Here is a 21,853-nt window from a genome sequence, read left to right on the forward strand (position 1 = left end):
GTGTGGATTCGATTCCCGGTCAGTGAACACGTCTTTGACACAAGGATATTTGTACCTATGTACTTTTGACAATAAAAATGCTGACTCTTCCATGTACATTTAAAATTAAAAGGGAAACATACGTTGTTCCCTTACGTGTCATTTTCGCTTGTCCTATTTTGAAATCCGCCCACTGTTTGACAATATCCAATCGGATTCAAGCAGGAAGTCTTCGCGCTTGCTGAGAGAACTTGTCAATGTAAAGTACATAAACATATAGTCAAATTAACTTACTGGAAATGAACTGTGCAAAATACGATTTAAATAAATCGCAATGTGGGAGAAATATTGAGGAAAAATGTAAACTGAATCGCCAATGTTACGCAAGCGTGTACAAGTTCATATCAGCGTGGGACGTTCGTGCCTACGCACTAAAGGGGCGGATGGACGCGCGCTCCCGAGACACCAGGAAACATGGCGGCGCTCATGACTCTCAGCCAGGTAATAACTTAACTAGCTTTGAAAAAGTCGTTTTTTCTTCCGTATATCGACCGCCACTCTGACACCACAACTAACTCTACATACAGCATTGTAGTCTGAGATATGTGCGTTACTTTCCTCGCCTAAGTCAAGTTTTTCGCAAGTTTTGTCGGTGCGTATTGCCGCTTCCTTTCGTCAGGACGTTCATGTTCACTTCGATGACGGACAAGAACCGACAAAGCGCGACTAAACGCCACAGCCGCTCAACGTTATAAGCTGCACGCCTTTTTCATCGATTTCCTTGTGCTTTCCTACAGTTATCGAGTGGCAACCCGGCCTATGAGAACTACTACAGAAAGGTTACTCAACTGCCATAACGCCCTTTTATTAATAAGCGTCAGTTTGCGTCAATAAAGTTTTTGTGTGTCACAAAACTCACCATGGTTTTGTCTTTTTGCAGTTGGATCCAGTGAACATTGGCAAGATATCTGCTGGGGATGCAGCTCAGTTCCTGAAAAAGTCCGGGCTGTCGGACATCACACTCGGAAAGGTTTGACTTCCAAAATACAGTGCAGTGTTTCCCAACCATAAATGTGCTGGGGCTCATATTCTTTATTAGAAAATGTCATGGCAGACAAACGTTTCGAAGTATAACCACTGAAATAATGATGGCAATGTCTCATTTGACTGTGCAGTGGACCCTCTATTTAACAGAAGATTTTAATTTTCAGATTTTATTAGTTACGAATTTCTTAAAACAAATTAATCCGCCAACCAGTGTGACTCATCCACTCTTTTCCTGGAGTTGAGCGCCCACTCACAGCACCCCATGCATATGTGCAATTTTATTGTGCGTTTCCCTGTTGAGTGCACATTAATTGGAAACATTTTGAAATTATATTTCATTTATGTAATTTCTTGTGTGATTATTCAGGATAATGATAAACGTTTTGACTTTTAGCCACTTATACTGATCGATCTAATTGAATCTTTTACTGCGCTTTGCTCTTTTTTTTTTTTCTTGTGAGCGTCAGGTTAAATCCTTCCATAACAAAATGCTCAGTATTGAGTTGGATTTTTATTACTGCTAAAAGAAATATCATGCAAAAAAAGTAACTACACATAAGTAATATTTTCTTAGTGTTAAATAAGACAGTGTAAAGATGCTAAAGATGAAATAATTATTGCTATGATATTCTATCATATGAGTATCAAGGGCCAGGAAGTGATGACTTATTCTGTTGTATGAATGTCAACATTTGGGTACACATTTTAATTTGACCTTCAGTCATCACGGTGAAGATTGTTTAATTGTTCTGCCTGTCACTCTCTGTTGCTAGTATGGATGACCAAAGAGGCATTTTATTTTTTAAATAAATAATCATAAAAAAAATTTGGGCTGTTCACAATGAATTGGATAATTTGTGCCACAACACAGCCGTTGGGAATCACTGCTATACTTGACACATATATATTTAGAAGCTTTAACGTCACTTTCCCCCCCCTTAAAGATATGGGATTTGGCCGACTCGGAGCGAAAAGGCTATTTGGACAAGCGGGTAACGCATAGACTTTCTTTTGTACAAAATGTGATGTCATTGTGGAGGCCGACGTGGGCGCCAGCCACTGGGTTGTTCTCGCTCTCCTTCCCCTTCTACTTCTCTCATCTTCTCCTTCAGGGTTTCTTCATTGCCTTGAGACTGGTCGCCTCGGCGCAGGCCGGGCATGACGTTAGCATCAGCAACCTCAACCAAACGGTGGCACCTCCTAAATTTGTGAGTAGCAAAACGAACTCACTCTTGTGAATAAATTACGAGCTGGATATTGCTACATGCATAAGACAGAAATACTCCAGTTTCCTCTCGATTTCAAAAAACATGCTCGTTAGGTTTGCATTTCAATTGTGCATAAGTGTGAATCCTTGTTTGTCAAAACCTGGCCTGCAATTGGCTGTTGACCCGTCCAGGGTGTAGCCCGTCTTTCGCCTAAAGATAATGTGGGGTTGACTTTAGGTCCCCACAACAATAATGAAGACATGTGCTATAGAAAACTGATGAATAAAATGCAGTATAAAAAAAATCTCAATTTACAAAGAAATAATAATAAAGCAGAATTTTTGTAGATGTTGATATGTAATCAACATTGCAGACTAATAATATTGTAGTTTTCAGTAGCGCTGCACTGCTGTTATGTTGCGAGTCACATTGACCTGTACATTTTCCGGGTTTAAACATTCCTGCAATACAATATTGACTATACTTTTAGTAGCGGTGTTGCAATTGTTCATTGTTAATTAATTTTTAGTGATTATAGTGATTGTCTACATGTTATTAATGACATTACACAGATTATTTTTTTGTTTTACTTTTGGACCATTAAACACTTTCCAGGGTATATTAACAGAGGATTATTGCTTCTGTTCCTGGCAAACAAACATCAACTGTAGAATTAATCCAGCAGATAGCCTGTGTGGGGTGGTCAAACTTTACCCAAAGGTAACCAGAAATGATCTCTCAATATGACGGGGTGCAAATTTACACCACTGTGAACTACAACCATAATAATAATCAAATGAATATATGTCTGAACACTTTGATAAGAATTTTGTTTTGAGAGTGGTTTGCCTAAAGTTGTGGCGAGTGGTTGTACTTGACTTAAAATGACCTTTCTCTCCATAAACTTACTGAACTTGATGTTATTTCCCCCAGCGAGACACAAGCAGCCCATTATTAAGCACTCCAGCGCCTGACTCGCATTGGGCCATAAGAGTAAGTTTTTTTTTGTTTTTTTTTTATTTAACATTCCCCAATATATGACATTATTATGCTGCATTTTCTCTCCCCCTTGCTTCTTCTTACTCGTTTCTGTTTTGATTTTCAGCCGGATGAAAAAGGGAAATTTGAGGGCATTTTCGAGAGTCTGACCCCTGTGAAGGGCCTCCTTTCCGGTGATAAAGTCAAACCCGTCTTAATCAACTCCAAGCTACCTCTGGATCTGCTGGGGAAGGTGATGTTACCTACTTAAAATGACAACTTTTGTCGTAGACCATGTTATAATATTTGTGAATTGACGTCGGGGTACTTGCGGGTGGCAAAAATGTGATTCATTACTGCTGGCCTGAACTGAAATGAATTTCACCTTGTGGATATGCATGTATACATGTGTATTTTTTTTAATCGAGTTGAAAAAGAAAATCTCAATTAATCCAGCAGAACCTGAGTTTTAGGGGAGTAAATCAAGTGGATGACACTTTGAGACTATGGCGGTACAGAAAAAGGCAGAAATGATCATTCAAGCCATTGACTCTGTTTCTCAGTCACTCCGACTTGGCCAAATAACATGTGAAGGTTTGTTAACTTATGATATCAGAGAGTATCTCTTGCAACCTGGGAGTTCCGATGACATCATGAAGAAAAGGTCCAAAGCGTTAAATTAAAGAGTTTTTATTGTCATGCAGATTTGGGACCTGGGCGATGCAGACAAAGATGGCTACTTGGACAAGGAGGAATTCATTGTGGTAACTTGCCTACTTGCTCATGAACACAAAAATGCACCTCTCCTATTCTTCACACAGCTTATTTTATTCCATTAGGTCATGCATCTTGTGTACCGAGCCATGGAGAAGGAGCCAGTGCCGGTTACCCTGCCAGCATCCCTCATCCCACCCTCCAAAAGGAAAAAGGTGGCAGGCGCAATACCCGGCGCCGTGGCCGTGCTGCCCTCCAGGTCCGCCTCCTTTGCTCTCAAGGACAGCACGAGAAGCGTCTCCCCCCTCGCCCGATCGTCTCCCTTCGCCAAGCTAACCCCAACACACTCCTTTAAAGACAGCAAACAGGTATGTCATCTACTTGTAGTACATGTACGTGCTGGCACACTCGCAATATAGTGAATCTTAAAGGCAATATCTTAGAGAAAATGTACTTTTCAATAACTTGTAAAGAAGTAGAGTAACTGGGTATCTGTTTTGCTTGCTCACCCTTCAGGTGTGAAAATATACAAAGTCAGGCTTTTTTTTTTAGCTTCACATTTCCTAAAATGTGTCTCCTGAGTAAGCTGATCAGAATTTTGCCAGACAGTAATGTCTCAAAATTGCCTAGAGTAGAGATGGGTGGAGTTAGCAGTGGCTTATTTCCATGATAGGTTGTCCTGCATTGTTGAGAAGAGTAATTTTGACATTTGATATTTTTGTGATTCATCTTGTGGATGGTTTAAAAGAACATTACAAGATATTGCCCCCCCAAACCAAAAACTAACACACACCTTTTTAATATACATTAGCTGGCACTTCTTATAACATGATTATTATTGGATGGAAGATTCAGACTAGCAATCTGCTGCTCTGTGCAATGTACATTTGCATATACAATGTGCAAAATCCTTATATTTAATACATGGTCATTTAGGATGCTTTAATTTTTTTTATCTAAAATAAATTTCTACTAAGCAAATTTGATAACCTTCAACTATGGGATATTTAGAACTTAAACTTATTATTGAGTATTTCACTAATTAAAAACATAAATATTCTAACTACCAATATCCATTGGAATTTTTTTCAATCTTTTAAATATTATAATATTATTATAAGCTGATATAGGATATATTTTTTTAAATGTACTTTAGATATTTGCATTTTTGTGAGCACTTATGCTTATGTTAATATTCTGATATAGGATATTTTTGAAAATATACAGTAGATTTTATTTATTTAAAGAAAAATGTGAATAGGTCGCTAATGTAAATGTTGTGAAGGGTATTTTAGAACTTATTTTTTTCATTTCAGGGCTTGAGACTGTGACCGATATGGTCGCATGCGCGACCTGTTTTTCCACAGTCTGCGAGTAAGAATTTCATCTGGTCTTGTTGGTGCGAGCACATATTTCTTAATGCTGCCACCAACCCAAGCACTCTATTCGACACTGTGGTTAAAAGTCACCCCTTTTTCAGTAGTCTATGGTCTCCGAATTGTGCATCAACTGACTACTTTAAACTTTCATGTGGACCGCAGTTTTGCGCTCTGTTCCGGTCACGAAACATTTTAGGATGTGTGCATGCGTTCCACGCATACGAATTTGTCCCCATGTGACGTTAGTAAACATGTGCACGTATCGGCGTTTATAATCGAAAGAGCAACCTAGCAAAAGATAAACACCAGAACAGGTCCCGTGTTTGTTGTAACATTTGACGGAAATACAAGCAGTTCTTCTCATTTAACGTTCCTCAAAGCAGGTGTCCATTGTTGTTTATGTTTGTTGTTCACTCCACACAGACCTGACTGCTGATAAAATCACCTCCACGCCGTCCTCTTATCATTTTTGATCGATGGTGACACAGAGGTCTACACATGCGCTAAGAGTGTGATGCGAGATTGTCTATGCCCTCAGTATTTTGAATTAAAGACCATCCAATGTACTCATTTTCCACATGCCAAAGGCCGTGCGTAATTCCTTACGTAATAATGAAAAATGCTCAGGGAAAAAAAACAACAATAGTAGTTTTTTATTTATAATTTAATGTATCATACATTTTATCAAATCAAAAAACAACATTAACTGATAAGTGCATACTGACATACAGTATGTGCCTCTTTTATTCCGGACATTTAAAATTAATTGCAAACAAAGTTGCGTTTCACTGTAAAATATTTAGCAAATAACTCAAGTCACTGTCAATATTCACTTCATACGAAACGAAACTATGACACACCAATTATAGCAACTACTAATCAGCATGGATGCATGGTTGAGCTTATTGTTAGTTTGTGCCACTTTCATCTTTTTCTTTACTGGGGGAAAAGTGCCAGAATTTATTATACAGTATGTGGATGCATTTGTGATGTAAGATGCAGAGACGGCTTGTGTAGCAAAATTGACATTACAATTGTATTCAGTTGCGAATCAAGTGGTTCGACTCGTTTTTCCACATTTTGCCATTCTTCACCTGCCGCCTACTCTTTACCTTGTTTTTACTTCAGGGCTCTGTCACTTGCAACACTGACAAACAGGTTTTACCATGGGCGGGAAGTCAGGCCTGTAGATCACATTTTCCCATCTTTTTCTGATTGTCACTTTCATTTTGTTACATGATGACTTTGTTACTTTTATCTTTAGTAGGGTAACAAAATGAGTAAAATTCTCATTACCTGCATTTTTAACACCAAAGTTATGTAGCACAGCTGCTGAGTCACTGGTGGGCGAACTTTATGTGGGGGGCGGTGTTTGGTAAACACTCGTTCACAGTGAGAGGCCGTATGATTGGTGGGTAGGGACTCAAACTATTTGTGTACAAGTAATTAAGAAGTACATTTTTCTATATTGTATGTGTGTCTCAATAATATCCATGACAATAATAATGATAGTCGTCCTGTTTTCTCTGTTGAGTTCCAGCCAGAGCAGCAATGGGTGGTGCCCGAGGGTGACAGGGAACGTTACAATGACATCTTCAAGAAAACCGACGCAGATAACGACGGACTGGTCGACGGAACGGAGGTCATCGAGATCTTCATGCACTCCAGCCTATCCCAGACCATGTTGGCCCAAATCTGGTGAGGCAGTGACTCACTTTGTGTGGTTGGGGCGCTGGTGTGTTCTAAATAGAATCAAAATAAATAAAAGCTCAGGCCTTTTGTGAAGCGCACAGACCTAGGAGTTCCCATGCTGTAATGGTTCTGCAAGCTACAAAATAACTTATGGCATATCCATCCATTATCTGAATTGCGACTCCTCACAAGGGTCGCGGGGGTGCTGGAGCCTATCCCAATTGTTTTTGGGCAGTGTGCGAGAGACACCCTGAACTGGTTGCCAGCCAATTGCTGGGCACACATAGACAAACAACCATCCCCATCCTCGCTCACACTCACATTGAGGCCATATCATTCAAAAAAACTAAATAAATACCCTCCTAAGTACATATGGGCATCGGCGGGTCATATAAACAAACATACTTTACCAATTTTTCCGCCCTGCATTAGCTTTGGAATTTTGAAGGCTATGATATGATTGTGATGCATAACTTAATTCTCACATCCTTGCATATTTGGCTCGCTTATACACAGTTTTTGTGGTTTGAAAGCACACACCTCATGTCAAATAGCCAACATGTTGATAACTTCTTTGTCATGTATACATGGGCACCAAGTCTTTGGAAGTGTTATGCGCGTTTGACTTGACTTGAATGTTTCGTCTTACGGAAACCAACGTGGCTGTTTGTTAGCAGGAAATAATTCTTTTTTTCTTTTTGACTCACTAGAATGTGTTTGAAATGCCTTCTTTACTAATTTGAATACTCATTTGTGACTGTGGTTTTACTATGATGACTGATGATATGTTTCATGTGCAGGGGCCTCGCCGACACCAAACAGACAGGCAAGCTGACCCCAGAGCAGTTTTCTCTCGCCATGCATTTGATCCAGCAGAAGATCACCAAAGACATCGACCCGCCAACCACTCTCACCCCAGACATGATTCCCCCTTCGGAGAGGACAACAAGTATGGTGGCGCCTTCCGCAACCCTTCCCGTAAGTTCTTGATTTGAATGAGCCTTGAGTTGTTTGCTGGGTTTTCCTGCTGTTTTGTTTTTAAATTATTTGTGCTTTCTGGCTCTGCCTGGCTAAATTGTCCTGTTGTCATTTTGCATGTTTTCTTTTTGGTTTGTTTTGTGTTACATTCGCTCCTGTTTGACAGAGCTTTGCTGAGCTTTTTTCTGCTGGGAGACTTGACTATGAATATGCTCCGCTGGCTCATGCTCCTATTGTGAGTATTTGCCACCAGGGGATGCTATTGCTCCACCTAGAGGTTCTACACCTGCCCGTAATGTTGTACTTTTCTTCCTCTTTCCTGGACTTGTCAATGTATATATACAGTTGCAGCTTTTTTTCTTACCTATTCCTAATTTATTCAAAACATAGCACCGATCTGGAACTATACCTATTATTAGATTTATTAATTTATTTATTTATTTTTTTATCTGGGACAAAGTCTTGCAATTTAATGTGCACAGCTTTTATGGAATTGATCATTTCTAAATTGCAACCTTTTTGCACATTGTAGTAGTAAATGCACGCGTACACAGGAAATACACAGACTGAACGGTATCCATTGTTAACCCCCTTTTTTAATGTAGTTGTCTTCACCACTTTTTTGAGGGGGGGGGGTTCCAAACAGTGCGTGCAGTCTCTAGTGTAAGTGGTCACGCTATTTAGCACCCGTTATTTGTGATTGTAGTCAGTCAGTGCCCAGAGTGCTTTTGCAGAACAGCTTGCAAGTGTGTGTGCGTGCGTGCATGTGCGTGCGTGTGCTTGAGGCAGGCAAGCAGTGATGAGTCCCTTGAAGTAAATTAAGCAAAAGAAATATTGTAAATCTAAAACTCTTGGTTTGTAAACAATACTTCCGATATGTTATCTGTTATGTTATCTATTCCGAAAATGACCTTCTTTTACTTTGAAAGTTCCATCGATACTTTCAAACCTAAGAGGGACAGAAAATGCAGGATTGGTCCATGATCTCCATCAAACTTCCTCGAGCTGCATTTGTCATGACATCATAATTATAAATGGTGCGTTCCTTTGTGTCGTCTCGCCGGCGTGCTTTTCATGCATTGTGCGGCTGTTCAGGACGCATGAGATGCATTTCCTTCCTGTCTTTTGTTTCGCTCCACACATCAGCGGGGAGCTCCTTCACTGATCTAATCCCTAATTCTTAACTCGTTTTCTGCCCTATTGCAGCATCATTTTTTTTTCTCACTTCATTTTTTGTAACTTTCCGTCCCTCCACAGGACCTCACTGCCTTAGCGCCCGCAGAGGTGACAGGGATCAAAGAGCTGGACGACCTCAGTCAGGAAATAAGTCATCTGCAGAGGTGAGCCCCTCAAAGCGGCCAAGGAGAGATTTGTTTCTCTTCCTTTTGTGGAAAAAGAAAAGCGATGGGAAATGAGCTTGGTGGAATGACAAGCTTTTATTTATTTTTTATTATATCAACATTTGTGAGCCGTAATGCTGCTGCTCCTATCAGCTGTTTCATGCCAAGCAAAGCATTGTCCAGCAGCAGTCTTCATTAGAAAGTCAAATCATCCAACTTTATTATTTTTATTTTTCTACCTTCTTTAAATCACATTGAGTTAGATGGCTAACACAGCAGTGCAATTTTCTTGCTCATGTATTATTGTTTAATGGCCACAAATCAGGCAGCACCAGAGCTATTTGGAAAAATGTTGGCTTTTATCAACATTATGATGCTCAGCGTTGAGGTCTTAATTCAACTGTCTATTTGTCATGGGAAGCACGACGGACTAGTGGTTTGCAATGTCTGCCTCACGGTTCAGGATCCCAATCTTGGTGCCGGCCTTCTTGTCTGATGTTTTTGCATGTTCTCCCCACACATGTGAGAGTTTTCTCATGGTACGCCGGCTTCCACTGGCATTCTAAAACCATGCACGTTGGGTGCACTGAACTCAAATCTAAACTTTCGGAAAATGCAACACCATTGCTCAGAGCAACACTCTATAATTATCATGTTCCTCTAGTATGCTTTAGTTTAAATGTTAGATTACTATACAGGGAGTCCTCATTTTATCGTGGCCATGGCATTTTGTCGTCTTCACGTGGAAGAGGTAGTTTTTGATTTGTTTATGGCCTACAATATTAATTATGATAATGACTTAATAGATAACTGCCTGTTCCAACTCTTTGCTCCGCTGTAAACCAAGTACTTTTATGCTACATAACGGTACAATGCTGCGATAAAAGGAGTATTCACTGAATGAACTCTCTTGCGTGATTCCCCTGTAGAGAGAAATTAATTCTGGAACATGAGCTCAAAGAAAAGGAGGAAAACATCCGAAGGCAAAATCATGCTGTTCAAGTAAGACAAAGCCCAAAAAATATGCGTACTTGAATTTATGAAGTAGATTTACTGTGCAATGTTGTTTTGTATTTAGAACATGCAGCATGACCTAGACCGGGAGAGCAGCAGTTTGCAGGACATCGAGTCTCAGAAGCATGACGCCCAGAAGCGTCTGGACGAGATGGACCAGCAGCGCTCCAAACTGGAAGGGATGCTCAACGACGTCAAGCAAAAGTGTCAGGAGGAGTCACAAACGGTTAGTTGTCTTTTTTTTTTTTTCTTTTCCCCTGACTTTATTGAACAATAGTCGGCAAACACCAAATCCTCTCCGTCCCCTCGCAGATCTCCACCTTGCAAAGCCAAATCCGCTCACAGGAAAATGACCTTCGGAGCCAGGAGAAAGAGGTCACTCGCACCAAGACGGACCTCGGTCGCTTGCAGGGCGAGGAGGCGCAGCTGGAGCAGAGCCTGCTAACGGGCCGTGTCCAGCTGGACAGCATTGTTAAGTCTCTCAAGACCACCCAGGAAGAGATTAGCCAGGTGAGGGTGGACATAGACACACATTTGCATAAAGGTAAATCTACTTCAGCTGGCTCAAGAATATCAAACTCTCACTTTGGCATGATTTGAAAACTTTCATTCAAACGTCAGCCAGTTCTTTTAGTCTTTCATGTTCGTTCCTGAAGACTGTATTTTGCCAGTTAGACTATTTAATGGGCAACAAGTTTAGTACACGGTCTTGTGGAGCCTTTCCACCATGCAGGTGCAGCAGAAGGTCTAATGTCTCCAAAATGGTTCCTGATCTTATTCTGTCCTTCGCCTCTCTTACGCGGGAAAACGCCCTAACCTAACACATGGAAGTATATGTACCAAATTTTGTCTTAACTGCCTGCATGGGTGCAAAGACATAGGAAGATGCAAGCATAAAGATTACAGCAATATAACGTTTTAGCTAAAGTCACGTTCCTAATTATGTGAACCAAACATGCCTAAATCTAAATTGGTAGATCTAGGTTTGCGGACACTCAAGAAATGAGAGGCGAGAATAAATACTGTACACCCCCTGCCCCCCCCCCCTTTTTTTTTTTCTTTTAAACGTCTTTTAACTTTGGTCACATTCACCTTTACCATTTAAAAAAAAAAAAAAAAAATCAGTAGGGTTCTTGTTCTTAAGGTGAGCATGGCACTGAGATTTCCGGGCAAACATGAGTGCTTTGTTTTCTGTTAGGTTCGCCTTCTTTTGTGGGCTATCATAAATCTAGAGTGTCCAATCTGTTCCTATTTACATGAAGGAATAGAACTTCCGTTTTGCATTTTGCACCAGACGGTCCCATGCCTTTTTGCACTGACTAAATAATAATCTATGAGAGTTTGAATAAAAATGGGTAAAAGAAGAAAGAACAGGGTTGACCCAGGCCAAATCCTTTCTAGTCACGCAGCTACGCGGGTACAACAATAACCCTGTATGTTTTTCCACATGGATGAAAGTCTTTTCTGTTTTTGGTTTTTCCTGCGGTGCTTTCAGGCTCGCAGCAAGCTGTCGCTGATCCAGGAGAACCAGAGGGAGTTCACCAAGACCATCGAGCAGTACAACAGCGCCCTGCGAGACCTTGCCGGGGGAAACAACATGGCAGACACAAGCCACCTGTTCTCTGAGAAGGAGAACGGCGCCTTCAGGAGTGTGGCGGTGGGCATCCTACTGTATACGTGTCGTATGGCTGTCAAATCTATTGGAGGCATTCAATCCATCTTTATTTATCCCCGCCTCTTTCAGGATGATTCAGTCAAATCAAGGTTAGCCATGTTCAACAACAACGCTGCACCAGTGGACCCCTTCCAGACGGCGGACCCCTTCAAATCCCACCCCTTCAATGGTCCTTTTGAAAAATGAGAGTAGAGCAAAGTGCGACCTACTTTCCATACTCACAAGCTGTCTGTGTCCTCATAGATCCTTTCAGAGAAACGGCTGGTGATGCATTTAGCGGGGCGGGAAGCTCGGATCTGTTTGCATCCTCTGACCAATTTGCAGATAAACCCAAACCGCCAGTAAAGGTGATGATGGAAAATTTGAGGTGTTACTGTTTGCTTGAGTGCCATCGCTGAACTTTTGCTTTTTTTCCACTCAGCCCGGTTCGGTCCGTGCTCGTCTCGGCTTCTCATCCCACAGTCCAAAGCCAAAGCATTCAGGTACCAGCGTCACTGCATGCCATCACACAGTCCAAGTCCCAAGAGTCTTAATAACAGGCTTTCATTAAAATACACCGAGGATTTTAAATCACAGCACGCTTCGTGCAACGATTAATTGACAATCTATTAGCAAATGAAAGCAAAATAATTGTTGATGGCCTTAGATTTCTGTCGTCCTCCATGTGAAAGCAGACTTCTCTGTGTTGAATCAAAGTATAACGTTTGCAAACAACTTTTACTTTGGAAAACGATGATCAACATTTTTTTCTAACATGTAAAGGGCCAAATCAGTAACTAACTCTTAATTTGTTAGTGTATTCTCTACGCAGTTATTTTGGAATAATTGTATATTTTTTTTACGTAGGAATGGAAACCTTTTTGGATGTTATTATGTGACAAAATAATCCAACACAATCAATTAATCAAATAATTGTTTGTGGCAGCCCAACTTCACTTCCCTTAAACCTGTGCTTGAAATGATCCTGTTTTGAAGCGCAGATTTGTCTCATGCAAACTAGCCGCTGCTAACACCGCCCTTCTACAGCAAGGCAATTTTGGCTCTCATCTCCATTATAACTTGGGGTGGAGCCGTCGTGTGGCAATTTGTTGTGCTCAGAGTCCTAATACAAGAGTGCAATGAAAATCCAGGGCTTCACATTTCCCCACAGGCAGTGAAACCATGTACGGTACAGTTCAGATAATCGAATCAGAGATGGATTTTTTTTTTTTTTTCGAAGTTTTGGACTGTGTAGGGAAACTGCATGAACTTGTTCTGGTGTATTAAAAAAAAAAATAAACCATTTTTTTTGTTCATTCCAGAAATTGACATTCTCTGTCAACAATCAAAACCCAGCACTGAATTCTGCACTATGCTACTTAAAAGTTAGTTTTACTTCCCCAAAAGTGGAACTGTATGAGACATCGAAAGCTACAGCCCCCTTTACACCGCAGTCTAATTTTTTGGAGTTGGAACCGAAGTGGAATTGGGGGTAATGAAGTTGTAACTTTCCATCTTTGTGGGAGCAAGTTTCTCTGTTTATGATGGTATCTAAATAAGCCGTTTCAGGGTTACAAATGTCGTGCGGTGAACTCATTTGGCAAATCGTCGTTAACTTATATAGCACGTTTCCACTTACTAAGGCACTCAAAGCGCTTCACACTGACTTCACAATGACTTACTGATGAGACAGCATCAGGAGCAACCGAGGCGTCAGTATCTTTCTCAAGGACACTTGGTCATGGTCACAATGGCCATGGATTGAACCTACAACCTCTGAAGTTGGAAGATAATCACTCTACCACTGAGCCATGCCGCCCCATTTATGTGAAAATATGTTGTCAAATAGCACGGTATGCTCAGTTCCTGCCGCGCTTCGTTGTTTCCTCTTAGTTTATAGTTACAGCCTTGAAGGTTTTTTTCATGCAATTATTTGTCATTTTGACTTGTTCGCAGATTATCAGACTGAGGGCCCCTTGCATTCAAATGTGGGTTAATTTACTGCTGTTGGAACGGAATTTTGTCATAAACCGAGCACCCACTATATTAGAGCTGAGTCTCCTCCTACGTGTGAGCCTGTGAGGGGTTTGTTGCCAGACCAGGGTGGGAAGTTTAACACCTGATACTGACTTCTCCCAGTCTGTTGTCTGAGTACCAGTGTCCAACATTTGCGGGGTTCTGTCACTTTTGCGAGAGCTCTGTCAGAGGCAACTGGAAACGCCGGACAACGCATACTGTACAGTACTGCTTGGTGAAACCATATTTTTTTTCCATACATAGAAATAATTGGCACAAATGTAATGCCTCTTATTCATGTGAAGGAACATTGTGCAGCGCTCCTCTTGGGTGACATGTCGGAATTGAGTTTTTACTCCCCACGTATTCGCTATTCCTGTGGTTTGAGGCTATTTTTAGATGAGGAATTACTCATTTAACTACGGGCAAACTAAAAATACCCCCTCACGGACCCACCTACCTTGGAAAAACAGGAGGTTGACAGGAGCCTAACACAACAGAAAGTCTGTGACTGTACCAGGACACACCGTCACTCCTTGAAGCCCTCCCTCCACCCTACCCGCCTCTCACCTTCTACCTTGCTGCACTTCACTTTCGTTATTCACTGCGGAAGTTGTTTTAAGTCCGCGACAGGGGTAAAAGGTAAAAGGGGAGGCTATATCGTTGACCGGTGCGTTGCCAGTCATCAAACGCACACAGAAGCAACTGTGGACCTGCTTCGGCTTACTGTGCCAATAAGAAAACACACGGCTGGCCTCCACATGAATGGGCCCTCTTGTGGTTGCGCACGCACAACAAACATATTCACTTACAATGTTTTGTTTTTTCACTGTAATCATCTGTACGTTTTCCCCCCTCTCTTTTTCATTAAGCGGCATACCACAAAGCTTCAAAACAAGCCGGGCACAGTTCTGGTTTAACAGTGCTCCAACTGACGCCTTTAATTAGCTAATCAGATGCATACGTCAAGTTAAACAGAACCCCCCTCTGCTTTTTAGGATTTGGGCAAATGTCATGGAACGTTTAGCAGCCGTAGCGCCCTCAAAATAGCACACGGGTCCTCAGTGGAATAAAGTGTCATTTTAAAACATGTGGTCTATAAGTGAATTTCTTTTTAACTTTTGAAAATTTTCCACAAGTGTTTCGCTCTGCTACTTTTGCAGAGTCGGTCCGGTTGCCGAACCACCTCTTTGCAGGCAGGAGCAACGCTGGATTTCCAGATTTTAGCCCATTGTCCAAGGTGAGCTTCAATCACATTAATTAATCATTTATTTACTTTGGGGTCTGCAGAATTAATAATAAAAAATAAAAAAAACTCAAGAATCATGGTACCCTTAATATTTTGTTGCACTAGCTTTTGAGGCAATCATACAAGTTTTACAACTTTCAATGAGACTTTTCAAGCAGGTATTTTGGCACACTCGTTTCAGGTGTGAAGGTTACCTTCTATCGACGGCTTGTTTCAACTCCATCCAAGATGTACCACAGGATTTAGATCAGAGCTCTTCAAAATCCACTTCAGTCTAGTTGTCAAACTTTTTACTATTAGGCATTCTTGGGTGTTTTTAGCTGTGCATTTTAGGTTATTATCTCGTTGCAAGTCTCATGACCCGCGACTGAGAACAAGCTGTCAGACACTGCGAAGCACATTTCTCTGTAGAATCCATTGAAATTCTTGACATTTCATTGCACCTTGCAAAGATTCAAGGCATCCTGTGCCAGATGCAGCAAAGCAGCCCTTGAACATGCGATCCTCCTCCATGTTTCACACTAGGGACTTTGCTCTTTTCTGATTTATTTTCAAGAGTGATATCCCCCTTGGTCATCTCTCATGAAGTCGACTCGGACTCAGAGAACGATAGACTGATGTAACTTGGAAGTTTTCATTTCTTTCGAGGTGCCATTTGTGTTTTCAGTCACTTCAGTTGCATTAATTTTTCTCCTGACGTCACTTTCATAGAGATTGACTCCCGTCCCGTGGATCATAACTTTATGAATAGTATGTGCATCTGTAGTTAGTGTAACCGTTTCTAATCTCTTGAAACGACTCCCTCCTTTGCTTTCACTGGTCCATGTTTAGTCGGGTACTCACCGCGTCATCAAACAGCACGTTGACTTACTGTCACCGTTTAAATTGACCAACTGAGTGATTAGAAATTTGTAGACACCTGTGACTCAAATTAGAGGACACACCTTGGTTGAACATGGTCGTTGTTTTCAAGCTTTCTAAGGGCACCATGATTTTTTTTTCCATCTCTTTGATTTTGTTTTTAAAACTATTTTGTTGAACCACAATTCCAAAGCAATGTTTAATTTTGATTAAATGTTATTCCTTTTTGCTGGTTTACGCCATCCATTGGAGTAGAGGCATTTATTTTGCACCCATGACAAATTGAGACACATGCATCTGTTTAACGAAATACGGTGATCTTACAATAATTACAGTTATCATCTATACTATGATCTAGCACGCCTCGCTCATCACGCCGTTTTATTTCTCTTAAGCCTCAACCACATGTATGAACACTGTCGGTGTCAGTTTGATGCCAGAGGCTGCGTGTTGAATGACGGTTGTTGATTATATTTTTTTTAAATCATTATCCTTGTATGTTAACAGAAGTCCGACAATTCTGCTCTGCCATCAAAGAAAAACGCATCTAACCGCCCTACCCCGCCCTACGGTAAGCGTGTTTTGTGTGTGTCTTTGCGGCACTTCCTAGCACGCAAGCAGTGGTTCATTCCAAATACATTCTTTTAGCTAATTGCACACCTGGCCCATGGGTTCCATGGCGACTGTTCCGTTTGTACAGCAAGCTAACCGTGTGCCGGGAAAGCATGACCTCTGAAAAAGTGCCACTTCCCTAATTACGCTGTGAGGTACAACGAAAGTAGTTTCTTATTTTGAACCTGCAGCTTTGAGATAACTCATGAGCTCACAGAATGACAATATTTCGGCCGGAAATTGACAGCCGGAAGTTTTCTTACCTTCTGCGCATGTTTACAAGTGGCGACGAGTTCGTTCAAATCCGAACATTTCGGATTCCTCTGACATGACTTAAAATAGCTCGAATATTTTTAAGTAGACAATTCAGTTGTGAGTAAGGAATAAAAAATTAATAATATTGCATCTGGACATTCTGCAAATTGCATTTAAGCAGACAAAATACAACTACCTATTTCCGATTTTTTTACGACTATTTACCGAATACGTTGGAAGTGCGCATGTTTGGAATTGTTATTTCCGTTTCCGTTTATTACCGAACATAAAGAAACGTGCGACTATTACGAAGTTTTTTTTCGAGAATTCCAAGGCCAAGCCCTCCAAAACAAACGGATAAAGAACCTCAGCCATCAACATCGGGAGTTAAACGTAGGACGAAGGGAAAATCCAAAATCCCAGCACTATTTAAGCAACGTTGTGACGCTACTAGTACAGTTACGAGTACATCTTCCGGTGACGATACAGAGGCCACCTCAACGTCTTCCAAACTGCATCTTCTGTCATTCGACTGGATTCTGCAGTAATCTCCAGTGATTCCGATAGGCCTACATCTCCCAAGAAAAAGCGGCATGTGGACTCTCCAGTACGAAAAAAAGAGCAAATTAGGACTAGTACAGACTACTCAAAAAAGCAAAGCTGTGAATGTGATCTCGAAAAAAAGAAAACATCTTCTGAAATCAATAAACAATATGATGAACATTCAAGAGTTCGGACATTTCAAGAAAGCTGGAAAACTGCAAACCCATGGCTTGACTATAAAAATGGCAAGATGTTTTGTACGATATGTTTAGAGTTTCCAAAAAATTAGACACTCTGTCATACAAAAAGTCACTCAGGGCAAGGTAATTTAATCTTCGAGCAAGAGAAAAAAATTTTCACTTGCCCAAGTTGGGCAAGTAATTTGGCCACTCGGGCAAGGAAAATTTTAGTGGCACTTGCCCCATGGGCAAGTAGTTTTTAAAGTTAACTTCCAACCCTGCCCTGTAGTTTATTGGAGATCTGTTTGTTTTTTTGTTTTAACCGAGAGTTGTCTCTGGAATGCTCGCAGATCATGCCTGAAATTAAGCAATCAAGTAAATACCCTTCTGTAATTTGCCAGTTTGTGACATCACAATCCATCTAATTTACATAATCTACTTACCCACACTGAGTTTCTCCTGCCACGACTTGGCAGCTGGGCTGGGTGATGATTCTATACTTTTGAGCAATGTAACACAGAATTCTACAAAATGTCATCGACACCGATCCGCTTCACCAAATGACTTTAGAGTCTCCTAATTGTGCCGAAAGCTTTTCTCGACTCTGGCCAGTCAGTACATGGAGTCGTGGGCTGAGCAGTCACTCATATGTATTGTAAAAAAAAAAATGCAAACCTTTTTTTTTGAATACTTGGATAAGCCTGAGAATCACTCTCGTCTACGCACATTTTGTGTGTGTAAGTGTTACTCATGCAAAACCCGCAGGTTGTGCCCATTGGCTGCCCTTCTGCTGTCACCTCGCACTTGTGCTTGTAAGCAGAAGTGGCGGCGTGAGAAAGTTGCCGTTCCCTTTTGCTTGACCATGCGGAGTGGCAGAGCCATGCGTGGCCTCATACGTGAAGGGGAAGTGAGAGCCCCAAAGCCGTGGGCGACGAAAAATATAGTAGGGCACTAATAATAAATACAGGGCAACCTCCAAAGTTGAACACAATATGTTGAAAACAATTTTTTGCATGTGAAGTGTATTAATATGGTTCCAAGCTCAAGCTTCTAAAGTCTTTAAGTCTTCAGGCAGTTTTTAAATATAAATTATAACTAACTTTTTCATGGCTGTTGCTGACATTTTGTGTGACATATTGCTTACTTATTAAGCCGGCATCTCACAGGATTTTCCGACATTATAATAGTCATCTCTCAAATGATCAAAATTGACTATTTTTGTGGAGCAGTGGGACAAGAAAGACCTCTGCCAAGGCCACAAACTTGGATCCGCACCTTATCCTCATTTTCACCAAAATGTTGTAACGGTTATACCGTGCACAGATGATTGGATACAAAGGAACCTCCTTAATTAATTTTCTATATCAGCGGGAATCGATGGATGCTTTCGAGTTTTTGTTTTTTTTAGATGCCTACTTTTTAGATGCAAATTGGAAGAATGTTGCAATTCAGCCACGAGAGTCACTTTTCATTTGAACCCCCGCTGATTTTTGTTTTTTTGTGTGGGCGTGCTGTCAGCTCACCGCAATTTGCTTCCTGTCAGAATTTTGTAACGCAGTATTGCACATCTGGATTTGAAGTGCTGCATCAGAGCGGAGTGTCAAGTGTCCTCTCTTTTACTCCGCCAGACTCTGGTAGAGCTCCCACAGATGGTCCTGCCTCTGTAAGTTTGTAATGAGTTGTTTTTGTTTTATTTTTGCATGAGCCTGAGGAGTTGCTTTGCCATTGTTTGTAAAGATGGCCGCCCGGCATCTTCGGAATAGTGTGCAACTTTGCAGCATCTCATTTATTGTTTTTGTTATAGAGGAGAGTCAATGCCTGCATGACTGACCTGGCCGCCGTGATGTTAAGCTTCCCGTTTGGTCTATTATTCCACCAAGCAGTACAGTTGCAGTTTTTATGTTTTGGGGGTTTAGTTGGCTCACGGAGGAAACATCACTGATTTTTGCGTTTGGGTTATGCTATTATGTGCTGTCAAAATGTTATCCTGAGCTACACTAATCAAAAACTAAAACATGTCTACAATAGCCTATAGGTCCACAATTATTTATTTATTTTTTTTTTTTAAATCTCTCAAAACAAGAATTTCCCACTTTCAAGCATGAAGTTGTCAAAGGCCTTTTGTTTTGTCTTTTAATCTTCCTGCCAGGATGTGAAGATGACCAGGTAAGGTCGGTCAGACAGTCTGCCACCAAGCTTTTGCATGTGCCGTAATCATGAACATGACCCGCTCAAAATAAATGTTTACAAGTTCGCATGTACACGGGGTATCATCTGGTGTGCTTTTATCTGCTGTATTTCTTTTTCTTTTTGCTGCATCGGCAATGTAAACAACATCCGATTCTCTTAAATCACGCCGGCCGTGTATTGGATGTGCTTTCTCTGTCAAATTTGCATCCAGTATTCAGTCCAGTCCCCAGGTCAGCTTCATCTTTTTAGCCTCTGCTTCATTTTCGTGGCTAACCTCTCGTTGTTTGGCTCCTGCAGTTTGGAAGTGAAAGCCAGCAGCTGGAGTGGGCCAAGCGGGAAAGTGAGCGCGAGGAGCAGGACCGGCTGCGGAGACTGCTGCTCCAGGAGCAGCAGGACCTGGAGCTGGCCATCGCGCTCAGCCGAGCTGACGCTCCCAGCTCCTGAGAGGGCCCACCAACAAGCCCCTTACCTAAAAGCCCCCCTACCTGCAGACGTTTGCACTGTCACACTCCAAAAAGCCCCCCCCCCCCCCCCCCCCCCCCCCCCCCCGCCCTTGTGCTCAAGCCCAGTGACGCCCCCGCCATGTGCTGGCCTCAAATGACTCCACATTTAGCATGTAATCTATGTTCATTGCTCCCAAACGACAAGGCAACTATAATCATGGCCAGGATGGATCCTCTTGATGTCAAGTGTGGCTTCATCTGGACACAACGTAGTGATTTAGGGAAAACACGAAGCAGATGGGTGCTTGATGCTGCCTTATTCCAAAGCCTGCACGGAAACTAACCTCTTTTGTTGTTTTTTTAAACTGTTTTATTGTATTTATCAAGAATGGTATGAATGGATGTGAAATGCACTAAATCAACCATTTTTAATTCCCTTTTGCCGACCTAGGATGGTTCCTTGTTTGTTTGCGTCTGATATTCCACTTTCCACTTGAACTGCATTGCTCTAGTTGAAAACCAATGAAACAGCTGTATCCAAAATGTTATACGGTGGTGTCCTGAGAGCGGCTCAGATTTTTTTATTCCCCTTACCACTGCAAACGCCAACCTCAATTCTAAGCACATTGCTAAATGGCTATTCTGTCTGTGTCAATCAGAAGTGGATGTTATTTTTGTTGGGACTCAATTTCTGATACCACTGTTGTATTGGACCTCATTAGAGTGTGTAGGGGTACCTAATGATGAATTGAATGTATGAATTGGAACTAGGACAATCAGATTGAGTTTTTTTTTTTTTATAAATCTATTGCACTACAATGCATTTTTGCCTATGCATCTGTTTAAATGCAATTGTTTTCCAATTTGCTCGCATTTTAGTCCTAAAATTACAGCCAAGATGTCAAGTATATGAAGACGCAAGCACTATAATCCAAACTGTCGTCATTTTATTTTTCGCCATGTACTGTACATACAGGAAAATATAAGTTCATTTGCCTCTCCAAAATGTGTAAAACCACTGGTACTGTTACACCAATCCTCATCACTTTAACCTCCAGTGCTATACACAACCGCTGTTACAAGGTCACCTCTTCTGTTCGTGTTGATTTGAATTTTTTTCATTTTATTTTCTTTGTCCGACAATGTTGAAAACGGTGCCTCTGAAGCTTTTAACACTAATCAATGATTTGGCACATAAACTTGTTCATTCCTGTACTTGTTTTTGAACATATCCTCGTTATATCCATCTATGCGCTAACTATCTAATGGAATTTGAAACTAATCTGAAACTCTATTTAATGCTGGAAGAAGGTCACGTTTATCTTGTTAATAATAAATCTGCTATTTAATATTGTTCTGAGTGAAATTGAGTGTATTTTTGGTATCTTAAATGCTCGTCAAGAGTTTCATATTGGAGTCAACGGAAAAAAGTGAAATGAGAGTGATAGATTTGCATCGACCACTGGTGATATTTTTGGACCCTGAGAGCACTTCCTTTTTTTAATCTGAACAATGTCTTGTT

General features: G+C 41.1%; 1 protein-coding gene across 5 annotated transcripts; it reads left to right on the forward strand.

Annotated features, from left to right (window-relative positions):
* Positions 1-203: 203 nt before the first annotated feature.
* On the forward strand, positions 204-20,420 carry LOC148325900 (epidermal growth factor receptor substrate 15-like 1). 5 transcript variants are annotated; one of them, XM_088310399.1, is made up of 24 exons: positions 205-480; positions 777-818; positions 920-1,009; positions 1,971-2,018; positions 2,139-2,234; positions 3,168-3,227; positions 3,340-3,465; positions 3,917-3,976; positions 4,052-4,294; positions 6,840-7,003; positions 7,798-7,975; positions 8,142-8,210; positions 9,233-9,315; positions 10,245-10,317; positions 10,394-10,555; positions 10,642-10,839; positions 11,825-11,986; positions 12,074-12,173; positions 12,248-12,351; positions 12,426-12,486; positions 15,163-15,239; positions 16,617-16,680; positions 19,327-19,361; positions 20,186-20,420. In XM_088310399.1, exons 1-24 carry the CDS (start codon positions 454-456, stop codon positions 20,330-20,332), a joined length of 2,469 nt encoding a protein of 822 aa, XP_088166525.1. In that variant the 5' UTR covers positions 205-453; the 3' UTR covers positions 20,333-20,420. The 5 variants fall into 5 exon arrangements, with proteins under 5 accessions (XP_088166524.1, XP_088166525.1, XP_088166527.1 ...); XM_088310401.1 differs by lacking the exon at positions 20,186-20,420 and having other exon boundaries at positions 209-480; positions 19,242-20,177; XM_088310402.1 differs by lacking the exon at positions 19,327-19,361 and having other exon boundaries at positions 214-480; positions 20,186-20,337.
* Positions 20,421-21,853: the final 1,433 nt, after the last annotated feature.

Source organism: Idiotropiscis lumnitzeri, chromosome 12 (assembly GCF_059441095.1).
Source record: "Idiotropiscis lumnitzeri isolate Australia: NSW breed Sydney's pygmy pipehorse chromosome 12, RoL_Ilum_1.0, whole genome shotgun sequence".
In the NCBI taxonomy this organism is placed as follows: Eukaryota; Metazoa; Chordata; class Actinopteri; order Syngnathiformes; family Syngnathidae; genus Idiotropiscis; species Idiotropiscis lumnitzeri.

Excerpts from the sequence above, each read along its gene's own strand:
- LOC148325900 (XM_088310398.1), top strand. The coding sequence starts at position 454 with ATGGCGGCGCTCATGACTCTCAGCCAG. Across the intron at positions 7,004-7,797 it reads ACCATGTTGGCCCAAATCTG|GGGCCTCGCCGACACCAAAC; the intron begins GTGAGGCAGTGA and ends TTTCATGTGCAG. Across the intron at positions 15,240-16,616 it reads ATTTTAGCCCATTGTCCAAG|AAGTCCGACAATTCTGCTCT; the intron begins GTGAGCTTCAAT and ends GTATGTTAACAG.